The sequence below is a fragment of the Heterocephalus glaber genome, unplaced genomic scaffold (genome assembly GCF_053883595.1).
Source record: "Heterocephalus glaber isolate CG9 unplaced genomic scaffold, H.glaber_assembly_v1.0 deba00001533, whole genome shotgun sequence".
Taxonomy (NCBI): Eukaryota; Metazoa; Chordata; class Mammalia; order Rodentia; family Bathyergidae; genus Heterocephalus; species Heterocephalus glaber.
The window spans coordinates 461,989-478,078 of NW_028258331.1; the positions used below are offsets into that span (position 1 = coordinate 461,989).

The window sequence follows — 16,090 nt, forward strand, 5'->3', positions numbered from 1 at the left end:
GTGTGGATTACTTAAAGAAGACTTAAAACCTTTTGTATATGTAGCCTACTTTCTTTCAAGAGCAATAGTTTTGAGTTATATGATTTATATGATCTTTAGGCAAATTTAGGTAATTTTAAAAGAAAACTGTGGAGTTCAAAAGAAATGCTGACTTAAATAACTTGACAGGAAACAGTAAACACAAAATTCATGAGAACAGATGTCTGAGTATGGCTTAACAAAAGAATGGAATTATAGATACAGGGCAACAAATCAAATTTCATAGATAAATATCAGTCTTCAAAAATTAATTATGTACTGTCAATAAATATTTTTATGTTATTGTTTGGAGAGATAATATGGATGAAGCACTTTTTGAATGCAAGAAACTATTCTAAGACAGTATTTCCAAAACCTGGTGTAAGAAATTAAACAGAAGATCAAAATCTGATTAAAGTGATTGGTCTGAGTCTAGAGTGTCTGAGTATTTAAAAGTTATCTATCTCCTATCTATCTGTGGATCACTAGTGATGAAAATTAAATATTTACAAAACTTTCCCACAGCAACCTTATAAGGTTGGTGAATGTTATTCCCATTGTATAGAGGAGGGTGAATTACTTTACTTACAGATGGTTTTTCCACTATATTATATATAATTTTTGTACATGAGTTTTCAGGTGTGTAACATAATTTTGTGTACTTTTTCGCACTTTCCCAAATTATAAGGGGGTAACAATACAAAGTACCCAAATTTACTTCATGTAACTAAAATAAGAGAAATAAAAATCATATACCAGAAAAAATTGATGTGAAAAAAATCTGTCAATCAGAATTAGCAAGGCATGAAATCATTTGGGCTTTTGGACTTTCCTGGTTTGTAATGTTTGCCAAAGGATGTAAGAGGATTTAATGTCAGAAACAGTGAAGCATAATTTCATGCTATTATGGAACATAGAATTTTTAAAAAAGCAAAACGGTATCCTACGTAAGAGATATTTTAGTGATTTTTTTTTTTTAGTAAAATAATCCTGTACAAAATTTAAAATATCAGATGTGTTTCTTATAATTTATTATTTCAATCTTTGACAGGTACATTATGCACTGTCACATAGTTATTTTGTCATAAGATTATGTGTGTATATTAGGACTGGCTTTATAGAAATTTCCATTCACTATAGGAAATCAAGGAGTTAGATTAAATAAGTTGTACATAACAAAGCCTGTGTGAGCACTTACATTCTTGAAAGATGTAAAATAAGAAAGCCAGAGAATGTTGAAAACTTCCTGGAATATAACTGGCTCAATAACATGAATTTTGATTATGAACTATTAACTATAATTGAATATTCAGATCATGAATTCCTAGATATTACAGTGATTACAGACATCCTAGGTAAAGAGAAATTGTCTACTTTTCAGAAAAAAATGAGTTTAATTTAAATGTTTATTAGTTTTCCTTCAGTAGAATCATATATCCTTGTTATCCAATTTTCCTATTTCCAAGTAGTGTCTATTCATTTCAATTGCCCAAATTTCAACTGGGTATTTTGCATTGTGAATTTACTCTTTTTTATTTTTTTAAACAGTATTTATTTTCATTTTTATTGGTACAAGTTAAATATACATAATGATCACATTCATCATAGGGAATTTGTATGTGTACATAGTGTACCTTGATTCCTCTTTTTCTCATGAAGTAAGGAAAAGTAACACAAATATTGACTCAAAATCATTATTCAAATGTGATTTTCTCTTCACTGACATATAATTATAAAATCCATAATTATTAATAAACTATTAGAGATTTCAATATACAGATAGAAAAATATAAATATATTTGATATATAGCAGCAAGAAAAACACATACTTATATAAATAAAGAGCAAAATAAAAAACAGAAGGAAAAGGAAGTAGAGAGAAGTTCAAATAATTCTCCAAATTCTCTATTCCACTGTTTCAAAAATGTTTCAGTACATATGCTAATTAGTTTCATCTATACTACTAGTTTCTCAGTTTATTAAAAAGAAATTTGGGGGTATTATCTATTTGTTTTCTTTTGTAAGGGAGAGTCCTTTTGTCTATGAATTGTATTTTGAGGAATACCTGTGGCCTTCTTTTATAAGACTATGGTACACCCTGTATTAACTAAGGTTATTCTTTAAATATTTCATGATGAAATTTTGTTTTATTTTTCCATAGACTTAAAAAGAATAGTTTAAAAATAATCAAATATTATTATATTTTTAAAGAGTTTATTATATTTTCTTGGGGTCATAGATTTCTCATTTTAATGTTCTTACCTTGCCACTACAGTGTTTATAAGCTGAGAGTGCCCAGAGAGTGGTGGATGGCAAACAATCCAGTAATGAAAGAGTTCTTGAGAATGAAGTTTATCACATGGATCATTATGTTTTAAGGTTTATAGACGTCATGTGGGTATATTTTGCTTGTATATATTTGAATTTGTAGCAGACATAGAGTCTTTTGTGCTATTTATTCATTTGTTTTTGCAGTGAATATTTGGAAAGGCGTTCAAGCACTGTGGAAACATAATCTAATGTAAAACTTCAAATTCAATCTCACTCATTATTCAGTGGATCCAGACATGCATTCCATCCTCTTCGGACTGTTCCTGTCAAGGTAGCTGGTCACAGTGCTTGGGAACCTGCTCATCAGGTTCACCTGCCATCACATCTGACTCCCACCTCCACAGTCCATGTACCTCTTCCTCTCCAACCTGTCCTTGGCTGACATCTGTTTCACCTCCACCACTGTCCCACAGATGATTGTGGGGATCTTATCTCATAGTAGGATTATTTCCTAAGTGGGCTGCCTGACACAGATGTCTTTTGTTTTCATGTTTGGATGTATGGATTACCTGTTTCTGACTGTGATGGCCTATGACCAGTTTCTAGCCATCTGCCACCCTCTGCACTATGCAGTCATTGTGAATCCTCGCCTCTGTGTCTTACCACTTCTGGTGTGTATCTTTATGAACCTTTTGGACTCCCAGCTGCAAAATGTAACTGCCTTGCAATTTACTTGCTTCAAGTGTGTGGAATCTGATGATTTCTTCTGTCATCCTACTCAACACTTTAACCTTTCGTGTTCTGATACCTTGATAAAAACCTTTGTCACATATTTGGTCGATACTGTGTTAGGCTTTTTTAGCATGGTAGGGATCCTTTTCTCTTACTGTAAAATTGTTTCCTCCATTCTAAAAACACCATCATCAGGTGGGAGGTACAAAGCCTTCTCAACCTGCAGTTCTCACTTGTCAGTTGTTTGGTTATTTTATTGAAATGGTATTGGAGTATAACTTGCTTCATCTGTGTCATATTCTCCCATGACGGGGGAGGTGGTCTCATTGATATACACTGTGGTCACCTCTATGCTGAATCCACTCATCTGCAGCATGAGAAATAGGGATATTAGTAGCAACCTGAAAAGGATCCATTGTTGGAGAGTTTAATCTCAGGTTGTTTGGCATCCATTTGGGATATTGTTCTTGGAAATTTAATGAAATTGACTAATCCTCACTCACCTGTGAACACTTTTTATTCTCATATGATCACAGAAGACTGATGTCTTCAAATTCTTTTTGTGATCCATGTGAGAATCATGGCTAATTGGGGATTGGGAAAATTTAGATTTTATTCATGCTGCTGAAAAGTTTCAGTTGGGGACATGAAAGATGGTTAACATTTTTGGTTGATTCACTTGTTCACTCTTGAATGCTTAAATTACAGGTATTCACCACTATGCCAGGTTCAGGATATTTTGTAAAAGGAAAAAATTAAGAAATTGAAAAGAACACTTGAGATTTCCCCTGAGTAGAGTCATTTTGTTCTTACTTATAATTTCAGTTATTCACACCAGAGAAGCAATGTGATATTAATAAATGTGTGTTTGATTTATTATCTTAATATTGTGGTCTCTACATGCATACCTTTACCTATAAATGTCACAAATTTATCCTCCTTTATGGCTGAGTAGTACTCTATTTTAGTTTTAAAAACAAGTCTTCTTTTGAGCCGGGGATTTAGCTCAGTGGTTCTGCTGCCTGCCTTGCAAGTGCAAGGTCCTGAGTTGGATCCCTAGTGCCAAAAAAAAAAAGTCTTCTTTAATCATTCATTGGTTAATTGGCTTTTGGGCTCTTTCCAAGATATAGCTATTACAAACCATACTCCTATGAACAGGGGTGTGCATATATATCACTGTGGTATGATGTTTTTAATTTTTTCAGGATGATAGCAAGCAGGGGAATAGCTTGATCAAATGGAACTCAGAGTCTTAGTTTTTTGAGGAATCTCCACAGTGAGTTCCATAGTGGTTGCACCATATTACACTACCATGAACAGTGAAGAATTCCATTTTCCCCACAGCTCCTCCAGCAATTGTTATTGTTTAATTTCTAGATAATAGTCATTCTTTCTGGAGTGAAGTGGAATCATTGATTTTCTTATTTTTCATTAACTTACATTACATTACATTTCAGAAGTCCTTAAAATTGGGTTAACATTGTCCAATTTGGATATTTATCATCTGCATTCATTAAGGCATGGAGGTTGTATTACACAAAGGACTACTATCTTGAATAAATAAAGAACTGAAAAGAATCTAACCCCCAAATTTAAAGACCCAATCCAAAAATTAACATCTGAGATAAATACACACTTCTCATCTGAAGAAGTACAAATGGAAAATAAATAGAAAAAAAGTGTTCATTGTCACATCATTCAAGAAATGCAAATAACAAACAAACAAACAAAATCCTGACAAAATTTTTTTCTGACTTTGTGGGTTGTCTCTTCACTCTGTTAATGATTCCCTCATGATAATTATCCTATGTAAAATTGGAATAGATGGTCTTTATCTCCATATGATGAAAGTCAGATATAATAAAGCAACAGTCATTATCATACTAAGAGGTCAAAAACTAAAAGCTTTCACTCTATAATCAGGAACAAGTAAATGATACCCATTATCTTCACTCTTATTCAATATAATTCTGGAAGCATTATTCAGAGCATTTAGATAAGAGAAAAATAACAGGAATTTAGATAGGAAAGGAAGAAGTTAAATTATCATTACTTGCAGACAACCTGATACACTACACAGAAGGCCCCAAAAACCCACCAAAAGACTTCTAGATTTAATAATCAAATTTGGTAGTGTAACTAGATCCAAAGCCAACACTCAATAATCAGTAGCCTTCTTGTACACAAACAACATACTGAGAGAGACATTTGGTAAACCACAACTTTCATAACAGCATAAAAAATGAAATACTTAGGAATCAATCTAACAAAGGAAGTTAAAGATCTTTACATTGAAAATTACAGTACTCTTAAAAAAGAGATAGATGAGGATACCAGAAATTGAGAAATATTCCTTGCTCTTGGGTAGGAAGAACAAACATAGTAAAAATGACCATACTCGCAAAATTGTTATATAACTTTAATGCCATCCCAATCAAAATACCAACAGCACACTTTACAGAACTAGAGAAAATGCTTCTAAAATTCATTTAGAACTAGAAGAGACCTAGAATAGCAGAAGCAGTATTGGGCAACAAAGGCATGGCAGAGGGGATCACAATCCTAAAATCTCTTGTGGACATTTATTTTTCCTTTATCTCCTTACACTAATATTAGAAAACCCTTAGAGATTGGGATGGCGCAAACCAATCTGGCTAATTATAAGCTCTGTGCCTTGAGTCACCAAGGTCATACAATAGCCAATAACCACCTTGTGCTTCCACCTCTTTACCTTGGTGACTCCAGTCCAGTGATCTCCATACTCATGCCCCAGCCCCATGGTTGTCTGCATGAGGAAACTCCTATATAACTTTGTATTAATTTAAGTCCTGAGGACAGAGACTGAAGATTCATTGGGCAGCAGACATAGCAGCATCTTTGGGTTGCTCTCCTTGACTACGACCCAGCAGAGAAATAGCAATACTCAGTGAGTGCCCATGCACCTGATTGATATGGAAGGATCCTTGCCAGTATTGTTTCCTCACCATGAGTAAAAACATGGATGTTTGGGTGGCCAGTGGGATGGTACAAATATGAAAAATATCAGTTATAAGAAATGGAAATTTTGTGTTTTGGGGTTTAGTGGGGAAAGCAGTATTATTTCAATTTTCTTTTCTACACATCCTGTTTTCCCTTCCCAAGGATATCTCACCCATGGCAGGAAAAAAATGTGTCTTTTTCAGTGATTCCTAAGAATGCCAAAAGGATTATGAATGTGATATAAGAATATAGTAGAGAAGGATAGTAACCATAACATCATGAACTTGTTGTGAGAGCTTTTTATACTTCAGGCATGAAGGTACTTATTCTACGTAGCTTCTTTTATTTCATGGGAATTGTTTTATGGAAGGTATAAGTGTATACACTTTTATTGCTTGTAAAAATGGCACAGTCCATCAGTCTAATAGATATTACTGTGGGCTGATACATAGAGAGTTGAGTCAGGTGAATTTAACTATCTTGTTAGTGACAAAGGGCATCATAGAGAAATAATCCTGGCATGTTGTCCTCTTAACACAAGAAGATATTTAACTCCTCTTTCAGTTCAGAAACAAAACCCGTACTCAATTTTTCTTATTTTTGGGGGTTCTTCTAAGCTTGCAGAGCAGAGCAGTGAATGTTCCCAGCTGCATAGATAGAACTAGATGACAGGGAAAGATCTCCCAGAGCACTCCCTTGACCATTCAGCACAGATTTCTCTCCTGCAACCACTGCAGGATGTTCTTACAGATCCTCATACCCTTCCCATGATTGCAATTATTTCACACAGTCTGAAGTGGAGAGGGAGGATGTCGTGTTCTGGTTTCATTTCCATCTAGGAAATGAAAGAGTGCAAAACATATCTCAGGTGCACCTCAGTAAAGAAATCTGTATCTCTACATGTTTCTGTGGGTTTGGAAAGTATGAAACTTTTAGTGCATCTTTCAATTTACCTTTTTATCCTTTGAGCTCCATTTATTTTGACTTGAGTCCATGGCAGGACTGTGATATCTCTGAGAGAGCATTGTCATCAGTGTTGATTTCTAGTTAAAGGAATGCCCTGAAGATTATACAGCTAAGAAGTGCTCTCTTTGGGGTTGATGTATATAAAATTAGAGCAAAATAAAACTTAGCCATTGTTGCCATTAGAGATAAAAACAATCTTCATACAGATTATGTAATTTGACCTGAAATTGTTCTTCTTCTATTTCTGTTGCAAGGCATATTTTTGTGTTTGTGTAAATATATGCATATCTTTGTAGAGGAACAATGCACTTTCATATATTTCTGATTCCCCAGAGCCTACACATTGTTTGGCACAGAAGATGAATCAAAAAATAAAAACTTCTGTAATCACCAAAACAACCTTTCCCTAAGTCACAATGATTGTCCTTAATCAGCCTGATATGAGCATGTTTGGTGTGTTCTTGTCTGCATGTTCATTCCTTTCACAAATGCCCTTAGATTTAGGACAAGCTAAAATAGCTTGTTTATATCCATGTCACAGCCACATGGGACCAACAATCCATTTAATTGCATCTATATTGATATTCAAAAACACAGCAGAGATATTTTTGGGTTAAAAATGCCACAAAGTGTAGGGAGCAGGTGGATGTATGACTCAGGCCAAGATGTGGTATAGAACTTTATATCATTCCAGGCACCATTACCCTTTGAATACAGATTTCAATATTTATCAATACACTTCCTATTTGCTCAAGTTGTAATTATTTTAAAAAGAAATTCTCAAAATGAGTAAGTAATTTCCAAACTTCCTTGAGTTGCCACTCATATGGAGATAAAAGCTCTTCTTATTTTTCTCAAACATTGTGTGGATAAGGAAGAGGAGTTTCAAACACAGTCTGCCTATTGTTACAGGTCGATGACACTTGACTTAGTGTTCATTTCCTCAGCACCTTCCCTTGGCACAAGCTCCTTTGTGCCACTGGAGCAGAGTGAAAATGTTATTCCCCATATGAGGATGAAATTTCATTTTGTATCAGAATGAAGATCTCATCACTGGACAGACTGCATGGGTATTTTGAAGAAATTTCTGAAGAATAAAGAAGTGTAAGTGACTGATTTTTATTGGAAAAAATGTGAAATCTTACCAGCATTATATTTTGGAAATCAGAAATATATCTTATATACAGCTTTATTTTTTTGCTTACATTCTTTTATTGGTGCATTTTAGGTATAAAATACATTTACACTTATCATTGCGTGCTTCTACCTGTACATGATGTATCTTGGTTCTTGTTTTTCCCCATTACCTGTGGTCCCGTCACCCCCTCCACCCTTCCATATTTACACAGACTTTGTTTCCATTTTAATCTTTTCTCATAATTTTTCCTTTCCCTTCTTTCTTTCCCCTTCCCCTACCGCTTCCCTTATTCCTTTGGAACTTTTCTTCCTTATATACAACTTTTTACTTCAGTGACAGGGAAAGAGGCACAAAAATTTAGAAAAGATTGTCATTATAATAAACTTACATGTTACATTAGATCGCTCTCTCAGATAATGCTGTGCACTAGTTAAAAAATCACTTGTGGTTGTACCCTAATCTATTTTGGGGTCAAAGATGTTTTCTTTCTTATTTGCATTCATTTTAGGTAATTTCAGAGTAAGTTTAACTAAAAAACTGCTTGTGGCTTCATAAATCAACAGTGACCTGGACACTGACAGGAAAATCTACCCCCAAAATTAATGACAACAGATTCCTTTAAAGATAAGAAAGCAGGATTGTGAAATTATGGAAAGACACCAAGTACGCAACTTTCCTAGGTAATTGTTCATATCTCTAAAGAATATTAATGCTGATATAAATATCATTAAACGTTTATAAGTTCATATCTATAAAGATAATATAAATTGGGTGTTTTCTAAATGTCAACAATATTCTAAGAGAATGTTTTTTAAATCTGGCTTAAGAAAGTAACATGAAATCTTCAATTATAAATATTTTGATTTAATTTACTTGGCAAAGTCTAGAGTATCTGTGCATTTCTAAATATCCCCAGATAAATATATTACTAAATTAGAAGAAACAGCAATGAGAATTAAATGATTTTTAAAAGATTTTCTTACAGTAGCCATATAAGGTAGGTAATTCTAATCCCCATTTTACAGATGAAGAGGATTACCTTATTCACAATTGTGTTTACAAATGTTAATGTAACTTTTTTATTACAGCTGAGTTTTAAGGTGTATTTATATTATTTCATGTAGTATCTGTTTAATGTGTTATTTCCAATTAAATCACAATGTGACCTGACCAAAAAATGTGTTCCAGTTTTCTTCACACAGCTAAAATAACAGAAATACAATTTATGTATCAAGAAAGATTAATGAAAAAAATCTGTAGGTTAGAACTAGGAAAGGATAGACACAGGAAGGGGCTGGGGTCTTTGTTTCCTGTGACTTCACCCACATAAAAGAAGTTTTATGATCAAAGTAAAGACCGTTTCCAAGCTGCTGCAGAATACAGGGTCAGTAGAGAGATGTTTACATAGGAAATATGCTAGTGATATTTTATTATCTAATAAACCTGTATAAAATTTGAAATGTCAAAGATGCTTTTTATCATTTGTTATTTTTACTTATTGACAAGAGCAGTGTGCACTAATGCTACGTTTGTGGCCATTATGTTCTAAGATTATTTGCACATATTTAAACATGCTATGTGCAAATTTGAATTCACCAAAGACAAGGTGAACTCAAATTCAACAAACTAATTTGACAAATTCAAGTTCAAGAAATAGAATTCTTAGATCTGTGAAATATGAAAATAGAAAGAATCCAAAATTATGAAAATTGCTCTGAGGCAATTGGCTTAACACAATGTGTTCTTATTATGAAGAATTAATTTAAATTTAATTTAAAAATAGTGCAATCCTAGATTCTATAAAATTTGTAGGCACTCCAAAGCAAAGGAGTCTGTGCCATTTTCTGAGAATAAAATAGTAAACAGTTGAAGTTTTAAAAATTTTCTTCCAATAGAATCATATTTGCTTTAATGAGGATGTGTTAACAATTCTCTATAAGTATTTTGTAAAGAAAAGAATGTTGGTGGTATTTCACTGTGATCAAAGATGTATGAACTATATGTCCTTGGTCTGCTTACACTGAGCAGTAGGGTATCTTAAAGTAGGAGTATATAGAGGAGATAGAAAACAAACCACTCAACAGTGAGAGCTTGATGGTAGAGTGTGTCACATAGAGCAATTCTGCTGAAGGTTTTGGACCTCTGCAGAAATACTTTGCTTGTCCATATTTGAATTCCTAAAATGTATTGTTGTGTGTGCTACTTGTGGGTTCTTTTTTATAATTAACTTTTTAAAAAAAACTGTCAAGCACTATGGGAGCACATAATATAACAAGAGTCTCAGAATTCCATCTCCTGAGCTTCTCAGAGGATCCAGACCTGCAGCCCATCCTTTTTGGACTGTTCCTGTGCATGTACATGGTCACTGTGCTTGGGAACCTGCTCATCCTACTGGTTGTCAGCTCTGACTTCCACCTCCACACCTCCATGTACATTTTTCTGTCTAACCTGTCTTTTGTTGACATCTCTTTAACCTCATCTATAGTTCCAAAGTTGATTGTGGGCATCTTAAATCACATCAGAGTTATCTCCTATGTGGGCTGCCTGACACAGATGTCCTTTTTTATCTTATTTGCATGTATGGATCACATGCTTCTGACAGTCATGGCCTATGACCGGTTTGTGGCCATCTGCCATCCCCTGCATTATGCAACAATTATGAACCCTCGCCTCTGTGTCTTGTTAGTTTTGTTCTCTGTCTTTGTTGGCCTTCTGGAGTCCCAGCTGCACATCCTAATTGTTTTACAACTTACCTGTTTCAAAGATGTGAAAATTGCTAATTTCTTCTGTTTTCCTTCCCAACTTCTTAACCTTTCATGTTATGATACGTTAATCATAACCATAGTCCAATATATTTTTGGTACCATATTTGGCTTTATTCCCATGTCAGGGATTGTTTTCTCTTATTCTAAGATTATTTCATCTCTTCTGAAAACCCCATCATCTGGGGGGAGGTACAAAGCCTTTTCTACCTGTGGTTCTCACCTGTCAGTTTTTTGCTTATTTTATGGAACAGCCTTTGGAACGTATCTTGGTTCAGCCATGTCATATTCTCCAAGGAAAGTTGAGGTGGCCTCACTGATGTTCACTGTGGTCACCCCTCTGCTGAATCCCTTCATCTACAGCCTGAGAAACAGGGACATTCTTAGCTCCCTGAAGAGGCTCCACCATTGGAGAGTCTAATCCCAGGACATTCAACATCTATTTGAAATGTAATTTGGAAAACGTTGTAAAGCAGAAGTCTCAACAGTCAACCACAAATACTTAATCCTTGGGTATGTTTCAAAAGTTTGATGTGTGCAATTTATTATGTTTCATAACAGAATCATGACTGGTTGGAAAATGTTGGAATTAAGGTTCTTCATATGTGCTACATTCATTTAGGATTGTTAAATTTTTGGAGATGTATAATAACGATGGCTATGCAAAAACAAAATTATAGTTAATGTTAACAAGCTGTGCACCTAAACATGGTTAAAATGGTACATTTTGGGAAATATATCTTAATGCAATAAGCATAAATAAAGCTAGAGAATACTGAAATGCACTTTTGGTAATTTTGTGTCCTGTAGTTATAATACTCTTAAAATTGCAATTTTAAATTATGAGTTTCCTTGTCTTCCTTCTATCTATCATTATTTTTCTATCCTATCTTATTTCACCATCCCCAGTCTTTGATCTCACCTTGCTCAGTAATGTGGAGGTGCTGAAGTTCCCTGTTCTTATGACTGCTTCAGGTTGAGTAGGTTGGGGGGCACTGCCCTTGCCAAATTAGGGAACAAAAGTCTCACTCTTAAGGAGTGAGATTTAAAGGAGACAAAGAGATATGGGTTTTCTTTTTTGATGAATTATCATCCTTTAATATCCTGGAAAAGAAGCACATTAGTGAGTCAATTAGTTTTCAACCTCATTTTTGAACCAAGTTAAATAAGCAAGTGTCAAAAACTAAAGTGGAGTATTGGTGAACAGTGCTTCACAAAAGTTATAGAATTCAGACAAAGCATTTTATTTCTATACAATTTGAAGTGTTTATCCAAGTACAATAGATGGAGTCATAGTATGTATACTTCCCATTTGTTTAATAAGACGTCAATTTTTCTTTTATTTTAAAGGCAAAAATATAGCAAATACACACACACACACACACACACACACACACATATATATATATTTATTTCTGTGTGCGCATTGGACCATCAAAAATTTTATTACCAGTCTCAGAACATGAGATATGTCCTCTATTTTGTATCCCTGAGGACATTTTATAGTGCTTGGCCTCTAGCAATATAAACATAGTCTGGAGTGGATATCAGAAAGTTTATATCACAAAAGTAATAAAGCTTAGGAAGTTATTTATATTTATGTTGTCATTTTCAAATTCAAGGTAGACCTATACAAGAAGCCAAACCTCCTGAGAGTTAATTTAAACCTACATAAAATAACACAATGATAGGAAGAAGGGCATGTTTTCAGGAGAGATAGTGTGTCTGGGAATAACAACTTCTTGTGGTTGTAGCATAAGATGTTACAAGTTCAGGTAGACACTGCCAGTAGGGGCTAGTTTCAGTGTTTGGTGCTCCTTTTTAAATGTAGCCTAGCTTTATCCTATTTTATAGTGCCATTGTTCCACATTTTCAGTTATACTTTGATGTTGTGTGTTTACACCAAGTCAAAGTAAGACACTATCAAACAAATTTAGTGTATTTACACATATCTGTGAAGGAAGGTCTTTTAAGAGTCTTCAGGAATTATTTTTGGGGCCACGTGCAGTATCTTAGATCCTCTAGTGTTTTGTTCTATGTTGTGTCATCTGCCAGGATGCATCATAGTCTTGCTTGACCATATGGTTTTCCTTGAAAGCATAGTAACAATCCCCTCTCTAGCGACTCTCCTTTTGGCAAAAATGCACACAAAAATAATGTTCTCTGTAGTCCAACAGTCCCTCTTGTTAGGCTTTTTGTGACTCACCAGTGTTGCAGAATCTATTCTGAAGGATGTTGTCATGTCTTGGGATTTGTTTGACCATCTAGGGCAAGGGCCAAAGTCCTGGCTTTCCTTGTAGCTTCTTTCTTCAATTTGGTCTCAAAGCCTGCCTTTTTCAACACCAAGAAGGTCAGTTACATCAGTCTTGAATGGGAGAAGTATGTCATATTCCTATTATAATAGTTTCAGGATATTGGAAACTTTAAAATATGTAGTATACCAAGAGAATAGCTACTTGTTCCATTAATCATGGTCAGGATTAGTAGTATTGGTGTGAGGTGTCAGTGCCATATTTTATCTGCCCTGTAGGTGTTGCCATATCATCTGAAACTACTATATAAATTGTCTTTTAGAAATCATGTTCTTGTAGAAAGTTAACAGGTAACATTTACAAAGTTTTACCAGGAAAACAAAAAATAAACCTAACAAGGGGAAACACAGAATTTAGGATAACTTCTTGAAGACATTATTACACCAGGGCCATTAGATTCTGTTTATTATCATTAAAATATATTTAAAATTTTATTGTAGTGTAACTTGTGTGTGATTTGTTACCTTTATCAAGTTATAACATATTAAATGGCATAAATAATGTTTGTAATTTTGAAAAATTAAAGTGTCTAAGTAGAATATACTTGTTTACAGATGTATTTTTAAATTACTCTTATGCAATCTTTCATCATTAGAATGACACTGAATAGACTGCATGTTTAGGTACATATAACTACCATAATACAATAAAGATCCCATATACATGTCAGGAAAAGTCTATCATTGTAAACAATTTTTCTCCAGGATGCCAATATAGTCAATGTTCTCTTCAGTTTTGCACTTTAGAAACCATGTAGACTTGGAGAATGTAAACAAAGTTAACATACAAAGAAGTCAGTAATAAATAGCATTACAGTTACATAGAAGTGTTTACATATAAAATTTGATTTTACTCTTAAGGTATAATTTAGAGCCCTTTAACAGGTTAATAAAATGTAAAAAGTATGGATGGGGAGTTCTAAAATGAATAACAATTTGTGAAGAAGCAAAATTTCTGGAAATGATGGTAAAAGTTCCATTGTATTGTGAATGTAATAAATGACACTGAACTATGCACTTATCCTGATTTAGAATGGTAATTGTCATTATTTATATTTTACCATAAGAAATTACGTTGAAAACAGCAGGTCTGAATTCACAAAAATTATTGATTAGAGGTGAAAATATTGAAATTCAAACCCTGGTTTAGAACCTTCCCTTATGATAAAGTCATCTGCTTCTAGTTCATGGGTTGATTATCAGAAAATAAAAACAAGTAATGGCACAAGATATGATCAAAACTCATGGTGAATATTTAAATAAAAATTATTGCAATAAAAATCACTGCAATAAAAATCACTTTGCCATTAACCTGCCTCAAAATACTCTTTCTTGCTTTACACACTGTTATCCCTCTTTCTTGCCACTTTCAAAAGCAGCTCTGGGAGCCCTCTTTTGATATTCTCTCTAGTTGGTCTGTCCTGGCTGCTGACATGTCCTGAATCAATTTAGTACTTTAGGTTTCATAGTCATTATGACTTTGGGAAAGAGACAGAAGTCACATTGTACCTGATCTAATGAATATGGTGGATGAGGTTATGCCATGATGTGATTGTGAGCCTCCTTTATTCAATTCCCTTCATTATCTTCACTTTCCCTGTGATTGCTAGCTTTACTTCTTTCTTGATTCTTGGATATCTTTTTTTCTGTTCCTTAAATTGTTGTTTTCCAGATGTCTCAGTTTTAATTCCTAGAGAGGCTGTCATTTCCTGCTGGCTTTTACTCTGCAATCTTTTTCTCTTTTGTGCTCTACTGATTTTGGACTGGGAAATGTGATTGTATTCATCAATAATCTGGGTATTCTTATAATGATTAAATGCTTCCTTTGCTTAGATACATCAAATCTTTCCAAAAGCCTATGCTAGCCTTAATGACGTATTTGTGGCCATCTGTATTTTGAGTCCCTTCTTCTGTAACCTCAGATACAGAGAAATTTTTTGTACTCTCAGAGGCTCTAAGCATAACAGTTCACCTTTAAGTATGCATTCAGAATGTACTTTGGAAAGAACAATGAAACAATATCTAGAACTGTTTATACTACAACTTTTCTCATATTATTTTTATCATTTCATGCCTTTAATTCCTTATGATTTTTTAAAATTGAAATTCTATTTTCACAGTATGTATTGATTACATTCATCCTGGGGAGTTCTTGGGTGTATGTAACACAACTTAATTCTTTTTACTTCCCCTTCTCCTTCCTTCCAAGTCCCTCTCTTCATATCATGATTTCCATAGCATTTACAAAAAAATAAACAAATAAAAACTATCTCCTTCTTTCCTATTATCTCTTTTATTTTGATCTTTTAATGACTTTTACTTGTGGATTTATCAGTTAAGAAAAAGGATGCAACCTTTAACCTTGTATATATATTTTTTCACTTACCATTATTGTCTCAAAACACTTCTATTTTCCTAAAAATGACTCAAATTTATCCATTATGGCAGTCTTACTATTTTCATGTTGGATTTGCTTTTGCCTGACTTTTATATTATGAAGAAGAGGGAAATTTAAAACAGTATAAATTTTCAATTTCAAAAATGAAAACTTGTTGTATTTATGATACAGACAGTTTTACAACACTGTGAATTTAACTCCAGTGAAATGTGTTATTAGAGTGGTTATAATGGTAAGTTTTTATGCATATTCTCCTCCAACAAAAATGAAAATAAAAAATAGGGCAATCTGTAAAAATCAGGTAGTAGTTGCAGAGGTCACTATCACAGATGAAAATTTTGCCTGATTTGAGGAAAAACCAAAGACATATCAAAGACATTCACTTTCAAACAATTTAAAAAGACATTCACTTTCTCCTCTTCTTATCCTTAATAATAGGAATTCCCCAGTGATTGGGATGTCATTGACTCATTTGACTAATTATGAGTGCTGTGCATTTAGGATTTTTTGTTTTG

General features: G+C 33.8%; 1 protein-coding gene and 1 long non-coding RNA gene across 3 annotated transcripts in view; both read left to right on the forward strand.

Moving 5' to 3' along the window:
* The window catches only part of LOC106008269 (uncharacterized), a 223,593-nt gene extending 215,493 nt beyond the window's left edge, over positions 1-8,100 (forward strand). Inside the window, exon 6 of one of the 2 annotated variants that reach the window (XR_015442131.1) lies at positions 8,004-8,100. This is a non-coding gene — a long non-coding RNA (uncharacterized LOC106008269). The remainder of the gene's footprint in view (positions 1-8,003) is intronic. The other variant, XR_015442135.1, reaches the window with a different exon arrangement.
* Positions 8,101-9,924: 1,824 nt separating this feature from the next.
* On the forward strand, positions 9,925-13,235 carry LOC147824606 (olfactory receptor 7E24-like). Its single transcript, XM_087189140.1, has one exon. The coding sequence runs from the start codon at positions 10,358-10,360 to the stop codon at positions 11,285-11,287; it is 930 nt and encodes a 309-aa protein (XP_087045266.1). The 5' UTR covers positions 9,925-10,357; the 3' UTR covers positions 11,288-13,235.
* The last annotated feature ends 2,855 nt before the right edge of the window (positions 13,236-16,090 follow it).

Excerpts from the sequence above, each read along its gene's own strand:
- LOC147824606 (XM_087189140.1), top strand. The coding sequence starts at position 10,358 with ATGGGAGCACATAATATAACAAGAGTCTCAGAATTCCATCTCCTGAGC.